The following is a 21,907-nucleotide window of genomic DNA, read 5'->3' as shown; positions in this document are numbered from 1 at the left end:
GTGGCGGAGAATTCTGCCATGGGCTCCAATGAGGCCAGATTCTTTGGAATCCGGCCCCCCAGAGTCCATGGTGGAACGGACCATCCCCCCCGCCACCCTGCGAACTTCGTCCTGGATGGACCCTAGTTGGCGCCGGCCGAGTCCGTCCGCTGAGTCATTGCATCCGCTGCCTCCGCTCCACTTCGAACATCCCTAGTCTTGCTGCGATTTTTTAGCTTGCTGCGGCTTTACTGTGGTTGCTGAGCTGTCTGTCCCTTCCTCGAACTGACTTCGCAGTTTACGGTGGGCATGGAGTAGGCGTGCTTAGTGATTGTGTCACTGTGTGATGCTTTTTCACTCCTCCCCATTCCTCCCTGTTCCTTTGCAGTTGCGCAGTAACAGAGCTGCACCTGAAACTCAGAGGGATCCATTTTGGCATGATGGGTAGGCACGCACCTCTCATGTGGGCATGCCCCTTCACATGTGCTAACCATCACAAGAGTGTGGGGCTGGAGGACTGCCGCTGTGATTGTGTACAAACAGTTGGCATGGTAACAAAGGAGCAGACTACCCACATCTTACCAAAGAGGAACGGACAGACACAAAAGAACCCCTAAAATACAAAACAGCCGCTTAAATCTGAAGCGTCGCACCCTCATCCTCACATGGCTGTGCAGCTGCACATTTAAATATAATGGCTAAAAACGCAGCATGACTGCTGCAGTTTACTTTGCTTTAATGGCACAGTGGATTTTTCCGCTGGAGAAGTCCACAGTAAAATCGTGCATGTACCTCAGCAGAAGCTAATTCGCAGCTACAATGCCGTGCAGTTACGACAAGGTGAACACTGAAAGCGGTGCCGTGTAGATGGCCCCCTGGTTCTGAAGAGAAGGAGAAACAGATCTGTGTGTCATCTGTGTACTGATGACAATGCACTCCAAACTCCCAAATGACCTCACTTAGTGGTTTCATGTAGATGTGAGACCTCATGGGGGACAAGATGGAACCTTGCAGCACCCCAAGGCAAAGATGCTATGGAGTTGAGCAGAAGTTCCATCCCCATGTGGATGTGCAGGGGATAGTATGGTGGATGAGGAGGACAGGTGCAATTGCACATGATGGGCTGGATTGGGGGAGATGTATCTCCAGACCTGGCCCAAGCTCATGCAGAAAGAGAGACAATAGGCAGTCTTACTTCAGCCTTTTCCAATCTGGTGGTGCCCTCCAGATGTGCTGGACTGCAACTCCCATCACTCCCAGCCAGCATGGCCAATGGTGAAGATTGATAGGAGTTTTAGACCAAAACATCTGGAGGGCCACAAGTTGAGGAAGGCTGGTTTATGTACTATCAAACTTCAGTTTTTAGAAAAAGGAAGTATAATATCTCATAACCACAACATATGGGAAAGATATTTGGCAGCAGGTGTTTTGTTGACTGTTGCAAAGCTTTTGCCTTCTCGTGGAGAGGAAGACTGTGACACAAACTGAACATTCTGTTCCTGAATTTGAACACAATCCTAAGGAAAGTATGTATGCATTGAGCATGACTTAGTGCTTGTGAACTTTTCATGAGGGAAGCAAGAAAGAGCCATCATTTCAACACCTCATGTTTTATTTGAAAATCCTAACAGAAGATATCAGCCAGTTGTTGACGGCGCCGTCAACTGACTCTAATGTTTTGAGCAGCCCCAAATGACTTGTTATTCCTCGCACAGCCTAGCTTCCTGCAAGAAAGGAGAAGGGGCAATGTTAGAAAGGAAGGCCTAGTGGCGTTGCCAGGGAAACATGGACCCCTCATTTTGCTTTGTTGGGCTTATGTTGGGCCATGGCTCCCCTCACCAGCGCCTAGTCCTAGAGCCTGTCTTTAGAGGCAGGTTTACGTCAAACAAAAGGAAGCGGATTTCCCACATCCACAACTAGTCCCCATGTAACTGACATGATGAAGGAGCTGGAAGAGTATTCCCAGCTTATAGCCGAGACTTCCAGGCAGGCTTGTTTGAGCCTCCATAGGCCTGTTGTGTGGGAAGAAACAGGCCCTTGTGTCATTTAAAACAGCCTTTTCCAACCTAATGCCCTCTTGATATTTTGAAGTACAACTCCCAGAATTCCTGACCATTAGCCATGCTGGCTGGGTCTGATGGGAGTTGAAGTACAAAACATCTGGAGGGCACCAGGATGGGAAATGTTGATTTAAAACATGCCACATCTGTACAAGCCTTTGTCCCCTCTAAAGCGAGTACCCTGACTGCCACTGTGAGCATCTCCACACCACCCTAAAATCGTGCATTTAAAACGGGGCTTTCTGCTTCTATTTTAAATGCAGGGTTACGACAGACTCCCTTTACACATGCTTCCCCCCCTTTTCCTCATCCTTTTCTCCCTTATCTGAGACTTCCATACATTTCATTATACAGCTGCTAGATGGCGCTGTGGTGTAGCTCCTCTTACTGTGGCTTTTCCTTTTTCATGAGGGAACTCAAGCGGAACTCAAACACTGTAATTTGATATCTCATTATCTCTGATCTTTTAAACAATGGAATAAAGGCCATTTAGTGTGAGAGGTTGACGACACCATCTAAAGGACCTGCAAACGTCTGTGAGTAACCAATCTGAACAGAGGGATAAAAGCTCCCTGTGAAGAAGCCCTGTGTCACACCAGCAGATTTGACTTGAGCCTGTATCCACATGAGTGCAGCCTCAAGTGAAGGATTATGCCAACACAAGAAAAACCTGCCTTACGTTGGGTCAGTCCGTTGGTCCGTCCAGTCCAGTGAACTCTGGCAGCAGTTCTCCAAGCTCAGGCAGAATATCCCCTCGATTGCACTCCCTAAGATCCCTTAGTTCAGGGGTGCAGAACCTTAGACCCATGGGCAACATCCAGCCCTCTTGGGGGTCCCCGTTTGGCCATCCAGGGTTCCCCAGATGACGATGTAGCCTTCGCCTGGCTCCAACCCCATTCCCCATACTGCCAACCATTTGTTGGTTTCCTAGCTTTTGTCTCCCTCCAGTTTAAAAGGCGGAAATGCCTCTTCTAAGGTTTAGTTACTGGGAGGAGGAGCTTTAAGCTACAGTAGGGTGGTATTTTTGACCCTGCCCTTTTTGCCTTTGGCCCCGACCTCTGCCTGCAAAGCAAGCACTCTGCCATAGAGCGATACCACTGACTGAGCTATCATTGAGCCAATCGAGCCCCCCAAACATCCAGAGATATAGGCCCTGATTCTTCCCTCAGCTGGGAGGGGGAGACACAGGATTTGAACCAGAAACACCGGAGTGACAAATGCAGCGAGAGTAAACTATCTAAACCAGTGAGCCACACTTTGCTATGCGCCATGCGTTCTTCGTAGTCGAAGCAAAGATGGCTCTATGGCATTTGGCCCATTTCTTGACAGAATTAAGGATAAAAGCTCTGAGGGCCAACAAGTGCTCGGGCCAAGCGGCAGTGGGGCTTGGAGGCCAGCCTGAAGTGTTAAAGAACAAAACAAAAACTAGTCCTTGAGTCAGAGCCATTGGTCTACAAGCTGCAGGCGTATGAGCTCAAAGCAAGGCTCATGCTGGAGAGAGCCGGCACCGTTGAAGGTCTGACTGGGGGTCTCCTTTGCCCATCTGAGGCTGAGCACTGCCTGGAAGCTTAGAATGTAAGAACATATGAAGAACCCAGCTGGATCAGACCAAGGGTCCATCCAGTCTAGCATTCTGTTCACAGAGTGGCCAACCAGCTGTCAAGCAGGGCATGAGCACAACAGCACCCTCCCAACCATGTTTCCCAGCAACTGGTGTACACAGGCCCACCACCTCTGGTACTGGAGGTAGCACACAGCTATCAGGACCAGTAGCCATTGATAGTCTCCTCCTCCAGGAATTTGTCCTCTAGGAATTTTTAAAGCCATCCAAATAGGTGGTCATCACTACATCCTGTGGTAGCGAATTCTATAGTTTGAATATGCGCTGTGTGAAGAAGTCCTTCCTTTTATCTGTCCTGAATCTCCCACCAATCAGCTTCATGGGATGACTCCTGTAGCAGCAGGGGTCAACCTGCTGCTTCTCCCAGTAGCAGTTCTCCCAGTTCTACGCCTTGATGCCTCAGAGCAGGTCATGCTCACCTTTCCCACTGTGCTTCAGAGCCTTCCAGTAAAACAGGGATACAGAACACTTTCATGGTAGAGGCCTGGTTCCCGCCCCCCACCCCCCGGCACTCAGCGGGCTGGATGACATTGGTGGGCATGGGCACAGCCCAGTTGTCGGGTGTTTCTGAGCACAGGGAATGGGATAGCAGTTCAGATTCTGAAGGAGAACCATCAGACATGGGGGAGTTGTTTTCCCAGGCTAGTCCAGATATGAGTAGGCCGGCTTCTCAGGTTACAAATGTACAGATGGTTGAGCTTGAGGGTGCCTCCTCACCTCCTACCCCCGTGAGAGGCAGCGAACAGGAGATAGACCTAATAGATGCCAGGCACAGGTGCAGAGCAAAGAGAGAGAAGACAGGGGCGGAACTTAGACGGTCTACCCGATTGGCCTTGCGTGAGAAACTGCACTTAAAGACCTCATGAGAAGAAGGTGACCTCCCCCCCTTAAGTTAGGCTAGTGAAACCGCCTCCCTCTTCAAAAGGTGGGCAACTCTCGTAAATTCCATTTGGATCCCCAAAGGCATTCCTTGTAGATGGAGAGTTTCTCTGAAAATTTGCATCTGTATAACCCTGTGAAGTAATAGATTAAAAGCTGCAGACTGAAGCCTCTCATCTGTGTATGTTTGGGCATTTGAAGTGAAGTGAGGGCTAAAGGAATCGTGACACCAGTGGAGGCTGGTGGCTCCGATTTTGCTGGGGCAGTGATTCCATCTGGGTTTCAGTCAGAACCAGCCAGATCTCTAAAGGAGATATCCAAGGTGCTGAACCTATTTCAGGGATAGGGTTCAGCACCTTGGATAGTTCCTGGTTCTGACTGAAACCCAGAATGGAATCACAGCCCCACCGGAATCAGCGCCACCAGCCTCCACTGCCACAGCCACTGACCTCTTTGTCCCACCCCAGTTCAACATTCTCTGTGCATGGAGCTCCCTCAGGAGTTCCTCACTGGGAGCGGGAGGGGCTCACAGGGGAATCCCCCACTCTGACCTCACAGATTCATGCGGAGGGCTGTGACACGGACTACGGTGCTGTAGACCTGAAAGGGGAATGGAAATGTTTACACTCCGTTCTCCCCCGACACTGGGACTGTGTCTGAAGAACTGGGCATTCCTCTTCAGTGGTTCACTCTGGCATGGTAAATAATAACAGCTCTCTGCCTATAGCGCAGGGGTGGGCGACCTGAGGCCCACCAGACATTTTGGCCTATAACTTCCATCAGCACAGCCAGTGGTGAGGGATCCTAGGAGTTTGGAGGGCCACAAGCTGCCCAGCCCTGCTATAGAGGGGCAGTCGAACGATGAGTTGGATCCAGATTGAGTCATACTTCGAGCACACCCATTGAAATCAATGGGGCTAACTTAAGGACTAACTGCCACTCAGTGTGCTTAAATTTGGATCCCTCCCAGTATGATTACTCATTGAAACTTATACAATTAAAAAATGCATTTTTGCCCCATCAAAAAGCAGTGTCTGAAATTAGAATTGGACATCAAAGGAACCTAAAGATAGAAACTTAAAGCAGTCACTAATGCCTTCCAGGAAGTGCTAGTAAGACATTTCCTGTCCTTAACTAATGCTAGTTGCCTCTGGGCACTTGGCAGTTCTGCATTCATTATCCCATTTCAGGGGATGGTTTCGCATCTGTCCCCGCCCTCCGCGCAATAGGCTTTTGTGCCCTTGGCCAGGAGATCTGCATACACACATACCTGTCTCTCTGCGCTGTGGAAGGCGTTCGCTCCACAAATATCTGAAAGATCAGCCATTTCTGGTGCTAAACATTTGAGAGAAAACTCATTGCTGACCTTTTTATTTATCTCTCTCCAATTTTGCGAGTGTCAATAAATGAAAGGGTTCATATGGGTGGGTGCACATGGCAAGGTTTTCCTAGAGCAGACGTCAGAACCTCAGGTCTGGGGGCCAAATTGAGCTTGTCTGGGGCCCCAATCCAACCCTTGAGGTTTCCCCAGATGTCCCTTTCTCTGGCCACACTCCCATTCCCACGACTATGAACTGGCTTTTGTGCAGCTTCCCCTCCATTCTAAAAGGTTGAAATACCTTTTCAATACCACAATCCTATGCATGCTTAGAGAGAGAAAAGTTCTACAACTCCCAGCATCCTCCAGCCTGAGGGATGTTGGGAGTTGTAGGACTTTTTTTTTGTCTAAACATGCATAGGATTGCGCCCTTAAGCTACAATAGGCTGGTATTTTTGGTAATTTGGCTGTCCCGTTTGCCCAACTCACCAATGGAATGTGGCTCCTGAGAGCTTTTCCAAAATGGAATTTGGAAGAGGTTTAACAGCCCTGTCCTACAGGGTTTCTCTCCCTCCCCTGCCCATACATCTGTATACACAAATGCACCCCCCGCCCCATGACTTGGTCTGCCTGGTGCTTTGTACTTACTCGCGGTTTGAGATTAGGAAACAGGTGCTGTTCCTCAGATACTTCCTCGAATTCTGCAGGGGTGAAGAGGACCAAGGCCAAACGTTAGTCAGTGATGCTATTTAGCCATGATGGTAACTCCTATGGGATCTTCCCGATCTTCAGGCTCAACAGCCAAAATGCCTTCTACACACAATGCCTATCCAGAAACACCAGCTGGTACAAAAACGTAGTGAAACTCCTGCTGCTGGGGAACCAGAGCCACATTACACTGACATGCCTAATAGACTGCACCCTTCCCTGTGACCCCTTGCTCCTGACTGACCAAGAATGCCCCCTTAGGTTGGGGGTGTTTGCGGACAAAGCTTTTACCATGCAATCACCCTGTTGATTTCATGGAATTTAACAGAGGGTCCAGCCAGTGTGCAGGTAGGTAATTTTAGTCCCTGGACCTAATGGTCATGGGGGGCAGGGGGCTTTAGACAGCCATGTGTATTATTTCAGTGGTGAAGCACACAAGTAACATTTCTCTTTGTCCCCTCCATCTGTTATAACTGCTTTGTTGCCTCTTTGGGCCGATCTACATTTCGCTCGCCATCGCAATGAATTCGGTGTCCCGTCGGGTTAAACGCTCTCGCATTAAAACGTGATTATTCACACTCACCCATTTTCCCCGTTGCAGTGCTTCATCGAATGCTCATGCTCAGTTCACACTCGAGCACTGTGCTGTTTTCCTGCTGTTTTCCTGCGCGCGCTTGTCTGATCTCGGATGCTAAGCGGGGTCGGCCCCGGTCAGTAGTTGGATGGGCGACCGCCTGGGAATCAGGCTTCCTGCATTGAGCAGGGCGTTGTTCTATCCCTTCAAATGAGACTGTTTTACCCCCTCGTATCCCCCCACTCCAGATGTTGTTGTTTTTTTTTAAAATTAAGGCGTTATCCTCACAGAATCAGGGTTTTTTTAGAAAAAAAAACCATTGCGGAGAAGCCCCAATTCTGCGAGGATAACGCCTTAATTTTTTTAAAAAAACATCCGGAGCGGGGGATAGGAGGGGGTAAAACTTAAACTCATTTGAAGGGATAGAATAACCCCCTGCTCAGTGCAGGAAGCCTGATTCCCAGGCAGTGGCCCATCCAACTACTGACTGGGGCCGACCCCGCTTAGCTTCCGAGATCAGACAAGCACGCACACATCTAGCCCTTTGCTTGTTGCTGAGGAAATGGGGGCTGCTGAGGAAGCTATGCGATCGGTAGCCGGAAGAAGACATGGGGCCGTCGGGAGCTGTGATTGGACAGGAGGGAAATACAAATACCGCCGCATATGGACAGGTGGGGGAGGGGACTACGACTGGATATCGTAGTGAAGGCGGAAAATCAGAGCACATTAAGGGGAAATACTGGGATATTAGGTTATTGAAAGTGGGAGCACGGAAGTGGGAAATTCCGGTTCCAATTCGAGGCGGCTACTGCGTAGTGTGAAAGGTGGGCAGTGAAACCTCATTGGAAGCTAAAAAAGGCGGTAAGTGTAGATCCAGCCTTTGTCTCTTTGTCCCATTTCTTTGTCCCCTCGCCCCACACCATCCTTTATAACTGCTCCTGCATTCCTGATAAGTCAAAATAACAACAAGCCCATTTGCCAATCCTGATTGGAAAAATACTGAGCTTCCGTAGCTTTGCATTTTAATCTCTCAAATCATAGCACCATCCTGACTCCAGGAATACCTTGGAGTTTGCTTCTGCTGCCCTGAGCAACTGCCACTCTCTGGGTGGTGATTTGCGGGGCCCCTGAGTTGGGGAGCTCTGGACTTTGGCCTCGGGATCCAGGTCTAGCTGCCTGGAAGCATCCCTTGTAACCCTCCCATGTCTTCCAACTCTTTCTGTCCACAACAAACCCGGTAAGTGTAGGATAATAGGAACAACTCCGCATGCTTCCAGACACTAGGGGGCGACAGAGTGTGTTCCATCAAGAGTCACTTGTCTTGTTCATCCCCCTTGTCTTGTCAGTTCCTTTTTCCTGCTCCCTCCCTTTCCTCTTCCGTCTTCCTCTGCCTCTGCAACAAGCGCCATGTGGCTCTCTCCCTGAAGGAAGCAAGTAATCATATCTCATGCCTTCACTTCCTTACACTCACACACTCAGCTTTAGGGAATGCTTGTAGTTAAACAGTGTTGGATAGCCTTCTTTGACAATGTGTTGTTGTTGTTGTTCAGTCATTAAGTCGAGTCCGACTCTTCGTGACCCCATGGACCATAGCACGCCAGGCCTTCCTGTCCTCCGCTCTCTCCCGGAGCGTGCTCAAGTTCATATTCATTGCATCCGTGATGCTATCTAGCCATCTCATCCTCTGCCATCCCCTTCTCCTTTTGCCTTCAGTCTTTCCCAGCATCAGGGTCTTTTCCAGGGAGTTTTCTCTTCGCATTTGCTGGCCAAAATATTTGAGCTTCAGTTTCAGTATCTGTCCTTCCAATGAGCAGTCAAGGTTGATTTCCTTTAGGATTGCCTGATTTGACCTCCTTACAGTCCAGGGGACTCGTAAGGGTCTTCTCCAGCACCACAGTTCGAAAGCATCAATTCTTCGGCGCTCAGCCTTCCTTATAGTCCAGCTCTCACAGCCATACATTACTACTGGGAAAACCATAGCTTTGATTAGACGGACCTTTGTCGGCAAGGTGATGTCTCTGCTTCTTACTATGCTGTCTAGGTTTGCCATAGCTTTCCTCCCAAGGAGCAAGCGCCTTTTAATTTCATGGCTACAGTCACCGTCTGCGGTGATCTTGGAGCCCAAGAAAATAAAATCGGTCACTGCTTCCATTTCTTCCCCTTCTATATGCCAGGAAGTGATGGGGCCAGATGCCATGATCTTAGTTTTTTTTAATGTTGAGTTTCAAACCAGCATTTGCACCCTCCTCTTTCACCCTCAACAAGAGGCTCTTTAGATCCTCTTCGCTTTCTGCCATTAGGGTGGTATCGTCTGCGTATCTGAGGTTGTTGATAATTCCCCCAGCAATCTTAATTCCAACCTGTGATTCATCCAAACCGGCGTTTCTCATGATGTACTCTGCATGTAAGTTAAATAAGCAGGGCGACAATATGCAGCCTTGTTGTACTCCTTTCCCAATTTGGAACCAATCAGTTGTTCCATGTCCGGTTCTTACTGTTGCTTCTTGACCCTGGTACAGGTTTCTCAGGAGATAGGTAAGGTGGTCTGGTATTCCCATCTCTTTAAGAATTTGCCACAGTTTGTTGTGATCCACATAATCAAAGGCTTTAGCGTAGTCAATGAAGCAGAAATAGATGTTTTTCTGGAATTCTCTTGCTTTCTCCATGATCCAGCGAATGTTGGTGATTTGATCTCTAGTTCCTCTGCCTCTTCGAAACCCCGCTTGTACTTCCGGTAATTCTCGGTTCGCATACTGCTGAAGCCTAGCTTGTAGGATTTTGAGCATAACCTTGCTGGCATGTGAAATGAGCGCAATTGTACGGTAATCTGAACACTCTTTGGCATTGCCCTTCTTTGGAATTGGAATGTAAACTGACCTTTTCCAGTCTTGTGGCCACTGTTGAGTGTTCCAAATTTGTTGGCATATTGAGTGCAGCACTTTAACAGCATCATCTTTTAGGATTTTAAATAGCTCCGCTGGAATACTGTCATCTCCGCTAGCTTTGTTGTTACTAATGCTTCCTAAGGCCCACTTGACTTCACTCTCGAGGATGTCCGGCTCAAGTTCAGTGACCGCACTATCATGGCTATCAGGGACATTAAGATCTTTCCTGTATAGTTCTTCTGTGTATTCTTTCCACCTCTTCTTAATCTCATCTGTTTCTGTTAGGTCCCTGCCTTCTTTGTCCTTTATCATGCCCGTCTTTGCACAAAACGTTCCCTTGAGATCTCCGATTTTCTTGAAGAGATCTCTAGTCTTTCCCATTCTGTTGTTTTCCTCGATTTCTTTGCATTGTTCATTTAAGAAGGCCTTCTTGTCTCTCCTTGCTATTCTCTGGAACTCTGCATTCAGTTGGATATATCTTCCCCTTTCTCCCTTGTTTTTCGCTTCCCTTCTCTCCTCAGCTACTTGTAAAGCCTCATCAGACAGCCACTTGGCTTTCTTGCATTTCTTTTTCTTTGGGATGGATTTAGTTGCTGCCTCCTGAACAATGTTACAGACTTCTGTCCATAGTTCCTCAGGCACTCTGTCTATCAGGTCTATTCCTCACCTCCACTGTATATTCATAAGGGATATGATTTAGGTCATACCTGAATAGTTTAGTGGTTTTCCCTACGTTCTTCAATTTAAGCCGAAATTTTGCAACAAGAAGCTCATGAACTGAGAGCCACAGTCAGCTCCAGGTCTTGTTTGTACTGACTGTATAGAGCTTCTCCATCTTTGGCTGCAAAGGACATAATCAATTTGATTTCGATATTGACCATCTGGTGATGTCCATGTGTAGAGTCGCCTCTTGTGCTGTTGGAAAAGCGTGTTTGCTATGATCAGCGTGTTCTCTTGGCAAAACTCTATTAGCTTTTGTCCTGCTTCATTTTGTACACCAAGGCCACGCTTGCCTGTTATCCCAGTTATTTCTTGACTTCCTGCTTTGGCATTCCAATCCCCTATGATGAAAAGGACGTATTTTTTTGGTGTTAGTTCTAGAAGGTGTTGTAGGTCTTCATAGAACCGATCAACCTCAGCTTCTTCAGCCTCAGTGGTTGGGGCATAGACTTGAATTACTGTGATGTTGAATTCGTACTGAGATCATTCTATCATTTTTGAGATTGTACCCCAGTACTGCTTTTCCCACCCTTTTATTGACTATGAGTGCTACTCCATTTCTTCTAAGGGATTCTTGCCCACAGTAGTAGATATAATGGTCACCTGAATTAAATTCGCCCATGCTTGTCCATTTTAGTTCACTGATTCCCAAGATGTCGATGTTCAATCTTGCCATCTCATGTTTGACCACCTCCAGCTTACCTTGATTCACTGATCTTACATTCCAGGTTCCTAAACAATATTGTTCTTTACAGCATCGGATTTTCTTTTCACCGCCAGACACATCCACAGCTGAGTGTCCTTTCGGCTTTGGCCCAGCCGCTTCACTCTTTCTGGCGCTACTTGGAAATTCCCTCTGCTCTTTCCCAGTAGTAAATTGGGCACCTTCTGACCTGAGGGGCTCATCTTCCGGCGTCATATCTTTTAGCCTTGTGATACATTCCATGGGGTTTTCTTGGCAAGAATACTGGAGTGGGTTGCCATTTCCTTCTCCAGTGGACCACATTTTGTCAGAACTCTCCGCCATGACCTGTCCGTCTTGGGTGGCCCTGCACGGCATAGCTTATGGCTTCACTGAGTTACGCAAGCCCCTTCGCCACAACAAGGCAGTGATCCATGAAGGGGTGATAATGTGTAGAAAAGCACAAATAAAGTAAGTTGATTTGAACGTCTTCTAAACTGGCTCTAGCCTGCGTTTATTGCCTCCACTACTAAATGCTGTGTTGCCATGCTTTCTCTATATAAGGCAATTCCCCTGTAAGTCACACCACACTTTCCAACAACAAGGAAGAAAGGCCAGAATAGCTACACAATGGGTTGGATCCAGATTTACGCTGATTCAACTGTGCTGACGTAAGTGGACTTCCCCACCCCCTCATTCCCACGGCAGCTCCTCTAGCCCCTTGGAAAGGCTACATGGAGAGACAGAAGACCCTGCTAAATGGGGTGAGCTGTGGTGATCCCCCAAAATCAGGTGGAGGGACCTTCCATGAATGGAGCCCTTCTCTTGCAGAAGGCAGGTCTTGGATCTAACCCAATATATTTTGAGTGTTAGCACTAGGAGCCCTCCATCTGGAAGCATCCATAAAGAGTTTCTAGGTGACTTCCCCACAGCAGAAGACTTGCTTTCTTTTGTAGACTCACAGGAAGTGTGGTAAGACCTAAGCACACAAACACACACACATGTGGCTGTATGTCCTCCTTTACAGAGGACAATCCTCTACTGGAAGGTAGGGATGTCAGAGAATTCTTCAATGGAGCCAAATGAGTTCAGATTTTTATGAATCCGACCTGCAAATTCTGCAGTGGACTGGCTTTCCCCCCGTTGGGTGGATTCTGCAGACTTGCAGACCGTTTTTCTTACCTTCAAGAATTTTGCATACATTTCATCATAGAAAAGCACACAATTTTTAAAAAAAACTTGCTGAAAATGCACATTTTCCCCAAAGGCTAAAGCGTGAAAATGCACATTCTGGGGGGATTTGCGCATTTTTGCATGTGTGAATTTGTGCAAATTCGGAAGTTTAAAAAATCCAATTGTGTCGATGGCCAGACAACGGAACGAAAGGTGCCTGACAACCTGCGAAACACAGATGCAATGGATTTTGCACAATCCATACATCCCTATTGGCAGGTGTCCTCTATTTACAGAGCAGTCCTGTCCAAGTCGAGCCTCGTGTGGCGCAGAGTGGTAGGCGGCAGTATTGCAACCGAAACTCTCCCCACAACCTGAGTTTGATCCCAGCGGAAGCTGGGCCCCAGGTAGCCGGCTCAGGTCGACTCAGCCCTCCATCCTTCCGAGGTCGGTAAAATGAGTACCCAGCTTGCTGGGGGAAAGGTAGTCATGACTGGGGAAGACAATGGCAAACCACACTGCTACAGTCTGCCATGCAAACGCCAGCAAAAGCGGTGTCCCTCTAGAAGTCAGCAATGACTCGGTGCTTGCACAGGAGGAATCTTTCCTTTCCTTTCCTTCCAGTCCAAGTCTGTTTTAAAGAGAAAGAATCATCAGAAGGAAGAGCTGGGTCCTGAAGTTGCCCCTCAACAGCACCTGGATGGCAGACTGAGAAAGGCACACAGGTCACTTGGTCACGCTATTCCACACCATGGTGAGATGTACTGTATTTCTATTTAAATTATCATTTCTAAATTTGCATATATACATATAAATCAGCATATGCATATGTGTGTACTTTTTTGGTGATGCATTTCCTTCTTGTGATGATTTCTAGGTGGCCACCGTAACATGCACACATAACCTGAGCTATCCTTTGAGAACGGGCAAAGAAGCGTGTCTCTGTGGCATGAATTTATGGATTACCATTTGTTATGCTGCAGCAATTTCGTCGGCATTAAATGTCTTTGTATGGCTATTATTTGGCCTGAGTTTTCTGGATGAATCAAAGTAAAAGAAAACAAAAGGACAGAAAGCAAGGCATGGATTGAATGGAAGAAGTGAATGGCCAAGGTACAGCCTGTGATAAGGCTAGGAGGCTGACTAACACTGGAGTCTCTTCCAAATCTGTGACAATAAACTTTTATTGAATAAAGCATCTCCATACAGTCTCCACTTTCCCACAAGGAACAAAAAGGCAGCAACTTTTGTGCTAAGACAAAGGTTGCAGCTGTGCCATCTGCTTTCTCCTCTGTCTGTGGGAGGCTTGCTGACATCAAGGAGATGCCGCTTAACTTTGGGGAGAGATTTTAATTCCACTGACAAAGAAATTAGGGCTGGCAGGCTTTTTACAATAATGGGACCGGGGAGGAGGGGAGAAAACAACGCATGGGGTGCAAACGTGGGGTGCAAACGTGGGATACAAACCCAGCACCTCCCTGTTGCTAATAACAGGGTTAGGACGCTCACCTCCCACGACTGAGCTCCCAAAATTGCCCCTCACTATTTCCCCCTCCCTGAGATGATCACATTCTGCAAGTGCTGAGGGAGAAACACTCTTAGGCTTCAGTATTTGCATAGCAAATGGATGTGCCTCTTGTACTACTTCTTTTTTTAAGGGTGAAGTAATGACAGAATCAGTTCTCAGAAGATTATTAATTGCAAATGGAACAGAAACAAAAAGCGCCCCAAAGAAATAAAATCTTTGGCCTGGCTGCATTACTGCCCTGTCTCTCTGCTTTTGAAACTAGTGATTTTGTTTGTGTTTTTTAAGCCAATATGTGAAGGATGTTGAATTATGTGGCAGAGTGGTGTGCTTGCAGCCTGATCCTATGCATGCATGTTTACTCAGATGTAAAGTCCCACTTATGTCTGATGGGCCTTACTCAAAGGTACGCGCATATACGGTTGCAGCCTGGCAGCATAATCTTGTGCAAAAGAAAATCCTGCTGATTTCGATAGGACTTACTCCCAAGTAAGTGTGTGCAGGACTATGTATGAGTAGGAGCAAGTCCCTCTGTGTTCAACAGAGCTTATTCCTGCTGCCTACAAGTACAGCAATGGAGCTGCTGAGCTGGGGGAATGTTCTGAGTACGTGCAGCCACCACGCATGCTCAGTAGCCCAGCCAGGAAGGACAGGAGGAGGCCATCAATACGAAAGCAAGCATGGCAGTGGGTGCGACACACTTTTCAGTAAACTAACCTGCTGGAGAGGGGGGTCTTTTAAAGACTGGGAAAAGGAAAGGGTTCACTGTCCCCCTACCCACATTACACAATCGCCTCTGCTCCCTAGTAAATGTGTTTAGGATCGCAGCCTTAGTGTGGTATGCTTAAGGACTGCATGGAAATCATGCATAGAGATGTGATTTAGGATTTGCTGCTCATAATACACAACCACCTCTGCTCCCTAGTAAATGTGTTTAGGATTGCAGCCTTACCATGGTATGTGATTTAGGATTGTGATTTAGGATTTAAATGTGTTGAGGATTGCAGCCATAGCATGGTATGTGATTTAGGATTTAAATGTGTTGAGGATTGCAGCCGTAGCATTTAGGTATGTGATTTAGGATTGTGATTTAGGATTTAAATGTGTTGAGGATTGCAGCCGTAGCTTTTAGGTATGTGATTTAGGATTGTGATTTAGGATTTAAATGTGTTTAGGACTGCAGCCTTAGCGTGGTATGTGATTTAAATGCGGTTTAGGATTTTGCTGCTCACATCACACAACCGCCACTGCTCCCTAGTAAATGGGTTTAGAATCGCAGCCTTAGTGTGGTATGTGATTTAGATGCGATTTAGGGTTGTGATTTAGGATTTAAATGTGTTGAGGATTGCAGCCTCAGCGTCGTATGTGATTTGAATGTGATTTAGGATTTTGCTGCTCATTTTACACAACTGCCTCTGCTCCCTAGTAAATGTGTTTAGGGCTGCAGCCTGAGCGTCGGATGCTTAATGACTGCATGGAAATCATACTTAACTGTGTCTTCAGGTTCCTTTCAGCCTCCCGGGGCTTGCTGTATGCTCACATTGGTATTTTTCCACATACGGACGCTACTCTATGTTGATCACGCATTCTGTCTCCTCCACCGCTAGGCCACCGCCAATAGGTATATAGGGGTGGCCAGATGATAGATAGGGATCAAACAGTAAACCACTGGAAGATCTGCAGAGGATCAACATGTGTTTCTGGCTCCCAATTAAAAGCAGCAAGAACAAAAAGCTCACCGGCCCCTAAATTAGCAGTTCGAATCTGTGCTCACTCAAGATGTAAGAGTTGGACTTGTTTGTGCAAATTACCCCAGCATAAGTCTCCCAGGGCACGGGAGAGAATTCAGGGCCAGCCCAAAACAATTTGCGGCCAGAGGCAAAGGCAAGGTGGTGTCCTGCTCCATTCCATGTTCAGAAGTCAAGTGGGATGGCAGTTGACTCTGACTTCCACACTGGCAATGAGATCGTGCCCCCATCACACCCAAAGGCAGCAGGACCCCTCAGAGGGTGCAGAAGAGGGGAATGGCAGGTGGAACAGCCAGGTGGTTGCCGCTGCTGCCCTCCCCCACCCCCCAGCACTTACTGCCAGAGGCAGTTGCCTCACTCTGCCTAATGGTAGGGCCGAGGTTAATTGGTTCCCTCCTCTGAGGCACCATTTTGCATCTGGCTCCATCTCCCCATTTCACTGTTTTGCATCTGGCTTTCTGGCTGGACCTTGGGAAAAATGAAGCAGATCTTATAAGCCTGAAAAGTCTGCTCATGCCTGATATATAGAGGTTTTCTACTGCTAATCTTCGGTTTCATTGCTGAACTGAGATCTTCGCTCTACACAAAGAGCTTTTCCTTTCCTGCTTTTCTGCTACATAACCTCTAGCTGGTGCTGTGCTATTGCAGAATAATGCAATGACACATGTAGAAAAATACACTTCCCTTTGCTTTCACCAATAATACTCCATTTCCCCCGCTCTAACCTCCCCGCCCCAGGAAATTTCTATTCAAAAGTGAAACTGGAGGGTCATGACATTGTCTAAAGAACCCGTAAAAAACCATGAGTAAGGAATGATGAGTGCACAATCAATGCTTCGTGTAGAAAAGCTCATAGCATCATGGCAAATATGAAGTGGTCCTTAAAAGCTCTGAACTGCTACAACTAGGGAAACGACGGCTGGGTTGCTCATTAAGATGCTGAAGGATGCACTTGCCTGCCACTCCAACTCGGACTGCTTCCTGTCATAAGTTGGCTTTCGTTCTTTGATTCTCTTAAGGATCCCCTGGTTCTCCAAGGTGATCCTCACAAGTTCTAAGTTCTGCTTCTGTCGGAATGAACTGCAAAACCCAAACAGGTGATACTTAGAGTCTGGGCAAACACATAAGCAGGATGTCCTGGGAAAGTGGAGCAAGGACGTTGGCTTTGGCTGGGCAGTCCAAGCAGGTGGAGAAAGAACTTCACAGGCAAAGAGGCTGGGGACCAGGATGCGTTCAAGCCACGGGTGGGCAATTTGTGGCCGTCCAGATGTTGTTGGACTGCTGCTCCCATCATCCCTCACAGTTGACTATGCTGGCTAGGGCTGATGGGAGTTGCAATCAAATAATATCTGGAGGCCACAAGTTGCCCACCCCTAGTTTAAGCACACCGCTCATGAAGAGGTAGGTGCTGCCTGGAAAAGTTCTCTTATTCAAGGAAAACTTGTCCCATCATAATCTTTTTCACCTTCTTTGGTTCCCCAATGTAGTTTTTATCTGGTATTTCTTCTCAGGCTGCTACCAGAAAAGTTCCAGTAAGTTTGTCTCTGCCTCCTGCATGGTGTAGTGGTGAGAGTGTTGGACTGGGACTCGGGAGATCTGGGTTCTAGTCCCCACTCGGCCATGGAAGCTCACTGGGTGACTTTAGGCCAACTCTCAGCCCAACTGAGCTCACAGGGCTGCTGTTGTGAGGATAAAATGGAGAGGAGGAGGATAATGTAAGCCGCCTTGGGTTCCTTGCAAGAGGAAAAAAAGGTGGGATATAAATGCAATCAATCAATCAATCAATCAATAAACAAACAAACAAACAAACTTTCCTCTATGGGTAGCATCTTCCGTCAGTCCTCTAATACTGAATAGCCAGCCAATGAGCCAATGAGGACGTGCATGTTCCCTCCTCCACACACACACAGGGAGACTTAAATTGCCTTTAAGCCATTTATGTGAATACCTAATCATCATTAACTGGAAGAAAAACAGAAGGGGAGATATTTGTAATGGACATGAGCATCCATCGACAGCATCACCATCCTCCTCTTGACCAGCCATGAAATCTTGGCTTGTTTGTACACTTTTTCCTTTGCTCTCCATATTCACTCCAGGGCGAAATGTCACTCACAAAATCGTTTAAAAAACCCTTCATTTTTTTCTTACATATAAAAAAGCTGCTTCAGGAGATGGCAATATGAAAGAGAGTAATGGCTGAGAGGAGGGAGTATTCAACCCTTTCCCAGCTCACCATTTCTCTTTTCCAAACATTCCTCCCAAAGTTTTCCCTAGAGGGTTCAAAATATATATGTAGAAGAGTAAACATGCATTTGGAGCCCAAGGGAAGGGGATCCAGACAGCCTGCCCATACCCACCGGATGCCTCGCTCTGAGGGGTCCTCAGAGCAAGGCATCTGGCAGGCAGCTGCTCTGGTTAACTGTGCTGGTCACGTCCTTCCTGTGGCATTTGCCACAGCCAGAGAAGGGCTGGCTGGGTTCTCTGGACCAATGGTGGGGGCCCTCCTGGGAGGGCATGATTTTCCATCCCTCCTGCTCTGCCGCCTGTGGCAGGAGATTCAGCCCACCTCACGAGAAGGCCAGCCCTGTTCAAGATGAGGCTTTTATCATGCTGTTGCTCCGCCTCATCCAGTCTTTGTCATCGTCCCTTTGTAAACATCCCGTGTCTTCCCACAGCTTCTGTCTTTTTTCTTACCACAGAAAAGGGAAAGATGGAAGAGCTGCGTGATGCCTTTTGATGGGTGGTGCCAGGAACCGTCAGTCTGGAAGCACCAAGGGACACACCAGGCTTTTAAAACCCCTCACCTCCAGGCCAGCCCCTCGGTCTGAGCGGCTTGTCTCACGAAGTAGCCACACAGACTGCCTCGCCTTGGGAATCTGAACACCAACCTTTCTCCAAACATATCAACTGTCTTTGGCCCTGTGGATCCTAACAGAACTGCCACCCCCATCTGCAGCCTGCCCCGGTCTCTGGGTCAGGCCTGGCAGAGGCCTGTTACCTGCTTCAAAGAGGGGACACAAAAGCAGATGTGTTTTGGAGGCACTGATGCCTCACCAGCACCTACCTCTTCTTTTGGTACTCATTCCAGCAATCCACCATGCCTGATCCGCGATATATATTAGCTAGACGTGTAGAGAGGGTCTTGTTCTCTCTTTCAATCAGCCCGATTTTCTTCTGGGCCTCCTGTGGAAAGAGATACGGATTGCGTGAGTTCATGAGTGTGTGTGTGTGTGTGTGTGTGTGTGTGTGTTTTAATGTTATTGCATATGCGCCTCCTCTGTCCCCAGGGATGTAAGCCAGGGATGGGCAGACTTCAGGTTTGTGGGGGCTACTTTGATTTTTAGTAGAACCTGAAGGACCACTAATCAGAACCAGGTGCAAAATAGTGTGTGTGTGTGTGTGTGTGTGTGTGTGTGTCGGTGGGGACGGGGAGAATGCGGTGCAGTTAATTCCCTAATGCACCCCTTCAGCCATTCAGTGAATTTATAAATACAAACCTTCATCTGAGTTACTACAGATCAGGGATTCCAACACAAAACTCTAAAAGTGGAAGGAACAACTAGGTGTGAGATTGAGAGATCCATGACTGAACCTCCTGCTGTTTTTTGAAAGCGAAATAGCCGCTGCTTTCCACCCTCCACCCCGCCATGCTGGTCTTCCCCAACCTGGGGCATGCTGGGAGATGTAGTCCAACATAGTCATCTGGAAGGCACCAGGTCGGAGAAAGCTGCCCTATGCTATTTTCCTGATGAGAATTGCCCGCTCTCCAAAGCTGCTTTTCGCAATGCAGGGAGATATAGACAGGTACACATATGGTGTTTGTACATTTCCAATGCAGGGGAAATAGCAGCTCCAGATAATAGGGAGGGGAGGCATAATTTTAATTGGAAAAATAGCACAGAGAGAAAGAGTTATATCTCCTTTCCTCCAGGGCCTTATGGTAGTTCCAGATGGAGGGGTCCTAGGGCTAACAATACAAAGGCATCGTGCAGCTATTCTGCCTTTTCCTCTTTAATGGTTTTTTTCTGGGAAGAAAAAAGGCAGAAGAAGTGGTGGGAAAACAGGGTGGGTCACAAATGGGAGATGACGACATCTGGACCCCTTGTAAAATTCGACAGATGTGGCAGTAGGGTGGGCAATCTCAGGTCCAGAGGCCAAATCTACCCCTCCTGTTGTCCCAATCTGGTTCTCTGGGGTTCCCCAGAAGGCCACACAACAAAAGCTTCATCTGGAAGCACCCACAGTCTCAATCCCTTCCCACCCACCCACTCCCCAGCATCTGTTATTAGCACTGAAGACATTAAACTAACGTTTTATTATTTAATTAAAATATTTCTATATGATTATTCATAAAAATGTCACAGCAGTTTACAAAATTAAACCAAAACTAACAATAAAATGATATTTTTAAGCAGTGGAAGCTGGTGGCTCTGATGTTAACGGGGCGGTGAATCTGCTCCAGGTTTCAGTCAGAACCAGCCAGAACACTAAAGGAGCCATCCAAGGTGCTCTGCACCTGACTGGTTCTGACTGAAACGTGGAGCGGATTCAACACTACACTGACATTGGTGCCACCAGCCTCCACTGGTATGTACGTATGTATGTATGTATGTATGTATGTATGTATTTATTTATTTATTTATTTATTTCATTTCTATACTGTCCAATAGCTGAAGCTCTCGGGGCGGTTCACAAAAATTAAAACCAAACAGCACACAATAAAACAATTTAAAATATATAGAACATTAGAACCACAATATAACAATACAACCACAATAAAACCTAGCAGCAGTGCAGGAGTTTAAAATACAGATTTAAAACAGCAAAGCTAAAAGTTTAGAAAGCTAAAATGCTAAAATGCCTGGGAAAATAAAAAGGTCTTCACCTGGCGCCGAAAGGAATACAATGTAGGTGCCAGGCGAACCTCACCAGGGAGCTCATTCCAGAGCCGGGGTGCCACAGCAGAAAAAGCCCTCCTCCTAGTAGCCACCCGCCTCACTTCCTTTGGCAGGGGCTCACGGAGAAGGGCCGCTGACGATGATCTTAAGGTCCGGGCAGGCACATATGGGAGGAGGCGATCCTTCAGATAACCTGGCCCCAAGCCGTTAAGGGCTTTAAATGTTAACACCAGCACTTTGAATCGGGCCCGGAGATGGACTGGCAGCCAGTGCAGCTGGAAAAGTACTGGCGTAATATGAGCTCGCAGGCCAGTCCCTGTTAACAATCTTGCTGCCCTATTGTGGACCAGCTGAAGTTTCCAGACCGTTTTCAAAGGCAGCCCCACGTATAACGCATTGCAGTAATCCAGACGAGAAGTTATCAGAGCATGGATAACTGTAGCTAGGCTATCTCTGTCCAGATAAGGGCGTAGTTGGTATACCAGCCTAAGCTGATAAAAAGTGCTCCATGCCACTGAGTTCACCTGTGCCTCAAGTGACAGTTCTGGATCCAAGAGCACCCCCAAACTACGAACGTGATCCTTGAGGGGGAGTGCAACCCCCTCCAGAACAGGTTGAATATCACCTAGCTGGGCAGACGAACCACCCACTAACAGTACCTCCGTCTTGTCTGGAGTGAGTTTCAGTTTATTCGCCCTCATCCAGTCCATTACTGTGCCCAGGCACTGATTCAGAACAGCCACTGCCTCACCTGGGTTTGATGAGAAAGAGAGGTAGAGCTGGGTGTCATCTGCATATTGATGGCACCTCAGCCCACACCTCTGGATAACCTCCCCCAGCGGTTTCATGTAGATGTTAAACAGCATAGGGGATAAAATAGAGCCCTGTGGAACCCCATGGCACAATTGCCGTGGCACAAAGCAATAATCCCCCAGCACCACCTTCTGGAGTCGGCCAACCAAGTAGGAGCGGAACTACTGCAGTGCGGTGCCTCCAACTCCCAACCCAGACAACCTATCCAGAAGGATACCATGGTCGATGGTATCGAAAGCCGCTGAGAGATCCAGAAGAATCAACAGGGTCGCACTCCCCCTGTCCCTCTCCCGGCAGAGGTCATCCCACAGGGCGACCAAG

General features: G+C 47.6%; 1 protein-coding gene across 1 annotated transcript in view; it reads right to left on the bottom strand.

Moving 5' to 3' along the window:
• Positions 1-1,639: 1,639 nt before the first annotated feature.
• Positions 1,640-21,907, bottom strand: part of CFAP97D1 (CFAP97 domain containing 1) — a 28,717-nt gene continuing 8,449 nt past the window's right edge. Inside the window, exons 4-7 of the mRNA XM_084807326.1 lie at positions 18,940-19,058; positions 16,829-16,952; positions 6,506-6,558; positions 1,640-1,703 (exon numbers count right to left, since the gene is read on the bottom strand). Coding sequence (XP_084663452.1) covers positions 1,640-1,703; positions 6,506-6,558; positions 16,829-16,952; positions 18,940-19,058 — 360 coding nt within the window. The remainder of the gene's footprint in view (positions 1,704-6,505; positions 6,559-16,828; positions 16,953-18,939; positions 19,059-21,907) is intronic.

This window comes from Heloderma suspectum, chromosome 6, assembly GCF_057233095.1.
Source record: "Heloderma suspectum isolate Gila_16-S chromosome 6, 16-S_ref, whole genome shotgun sequence".
In the NCBI taxonomy this organism is placed as follows: domain Eukaryota; kingdom Metazoa; phylum Chordata; class Lepidosauria; order Squamata; family Helodermatidae; genus Heloderma; species Heloderma suspectum.
Note: the sequence above shows the minus strand (reverse complement) of the source record. Positions and strands in the feature narration are given on the sequence as shown.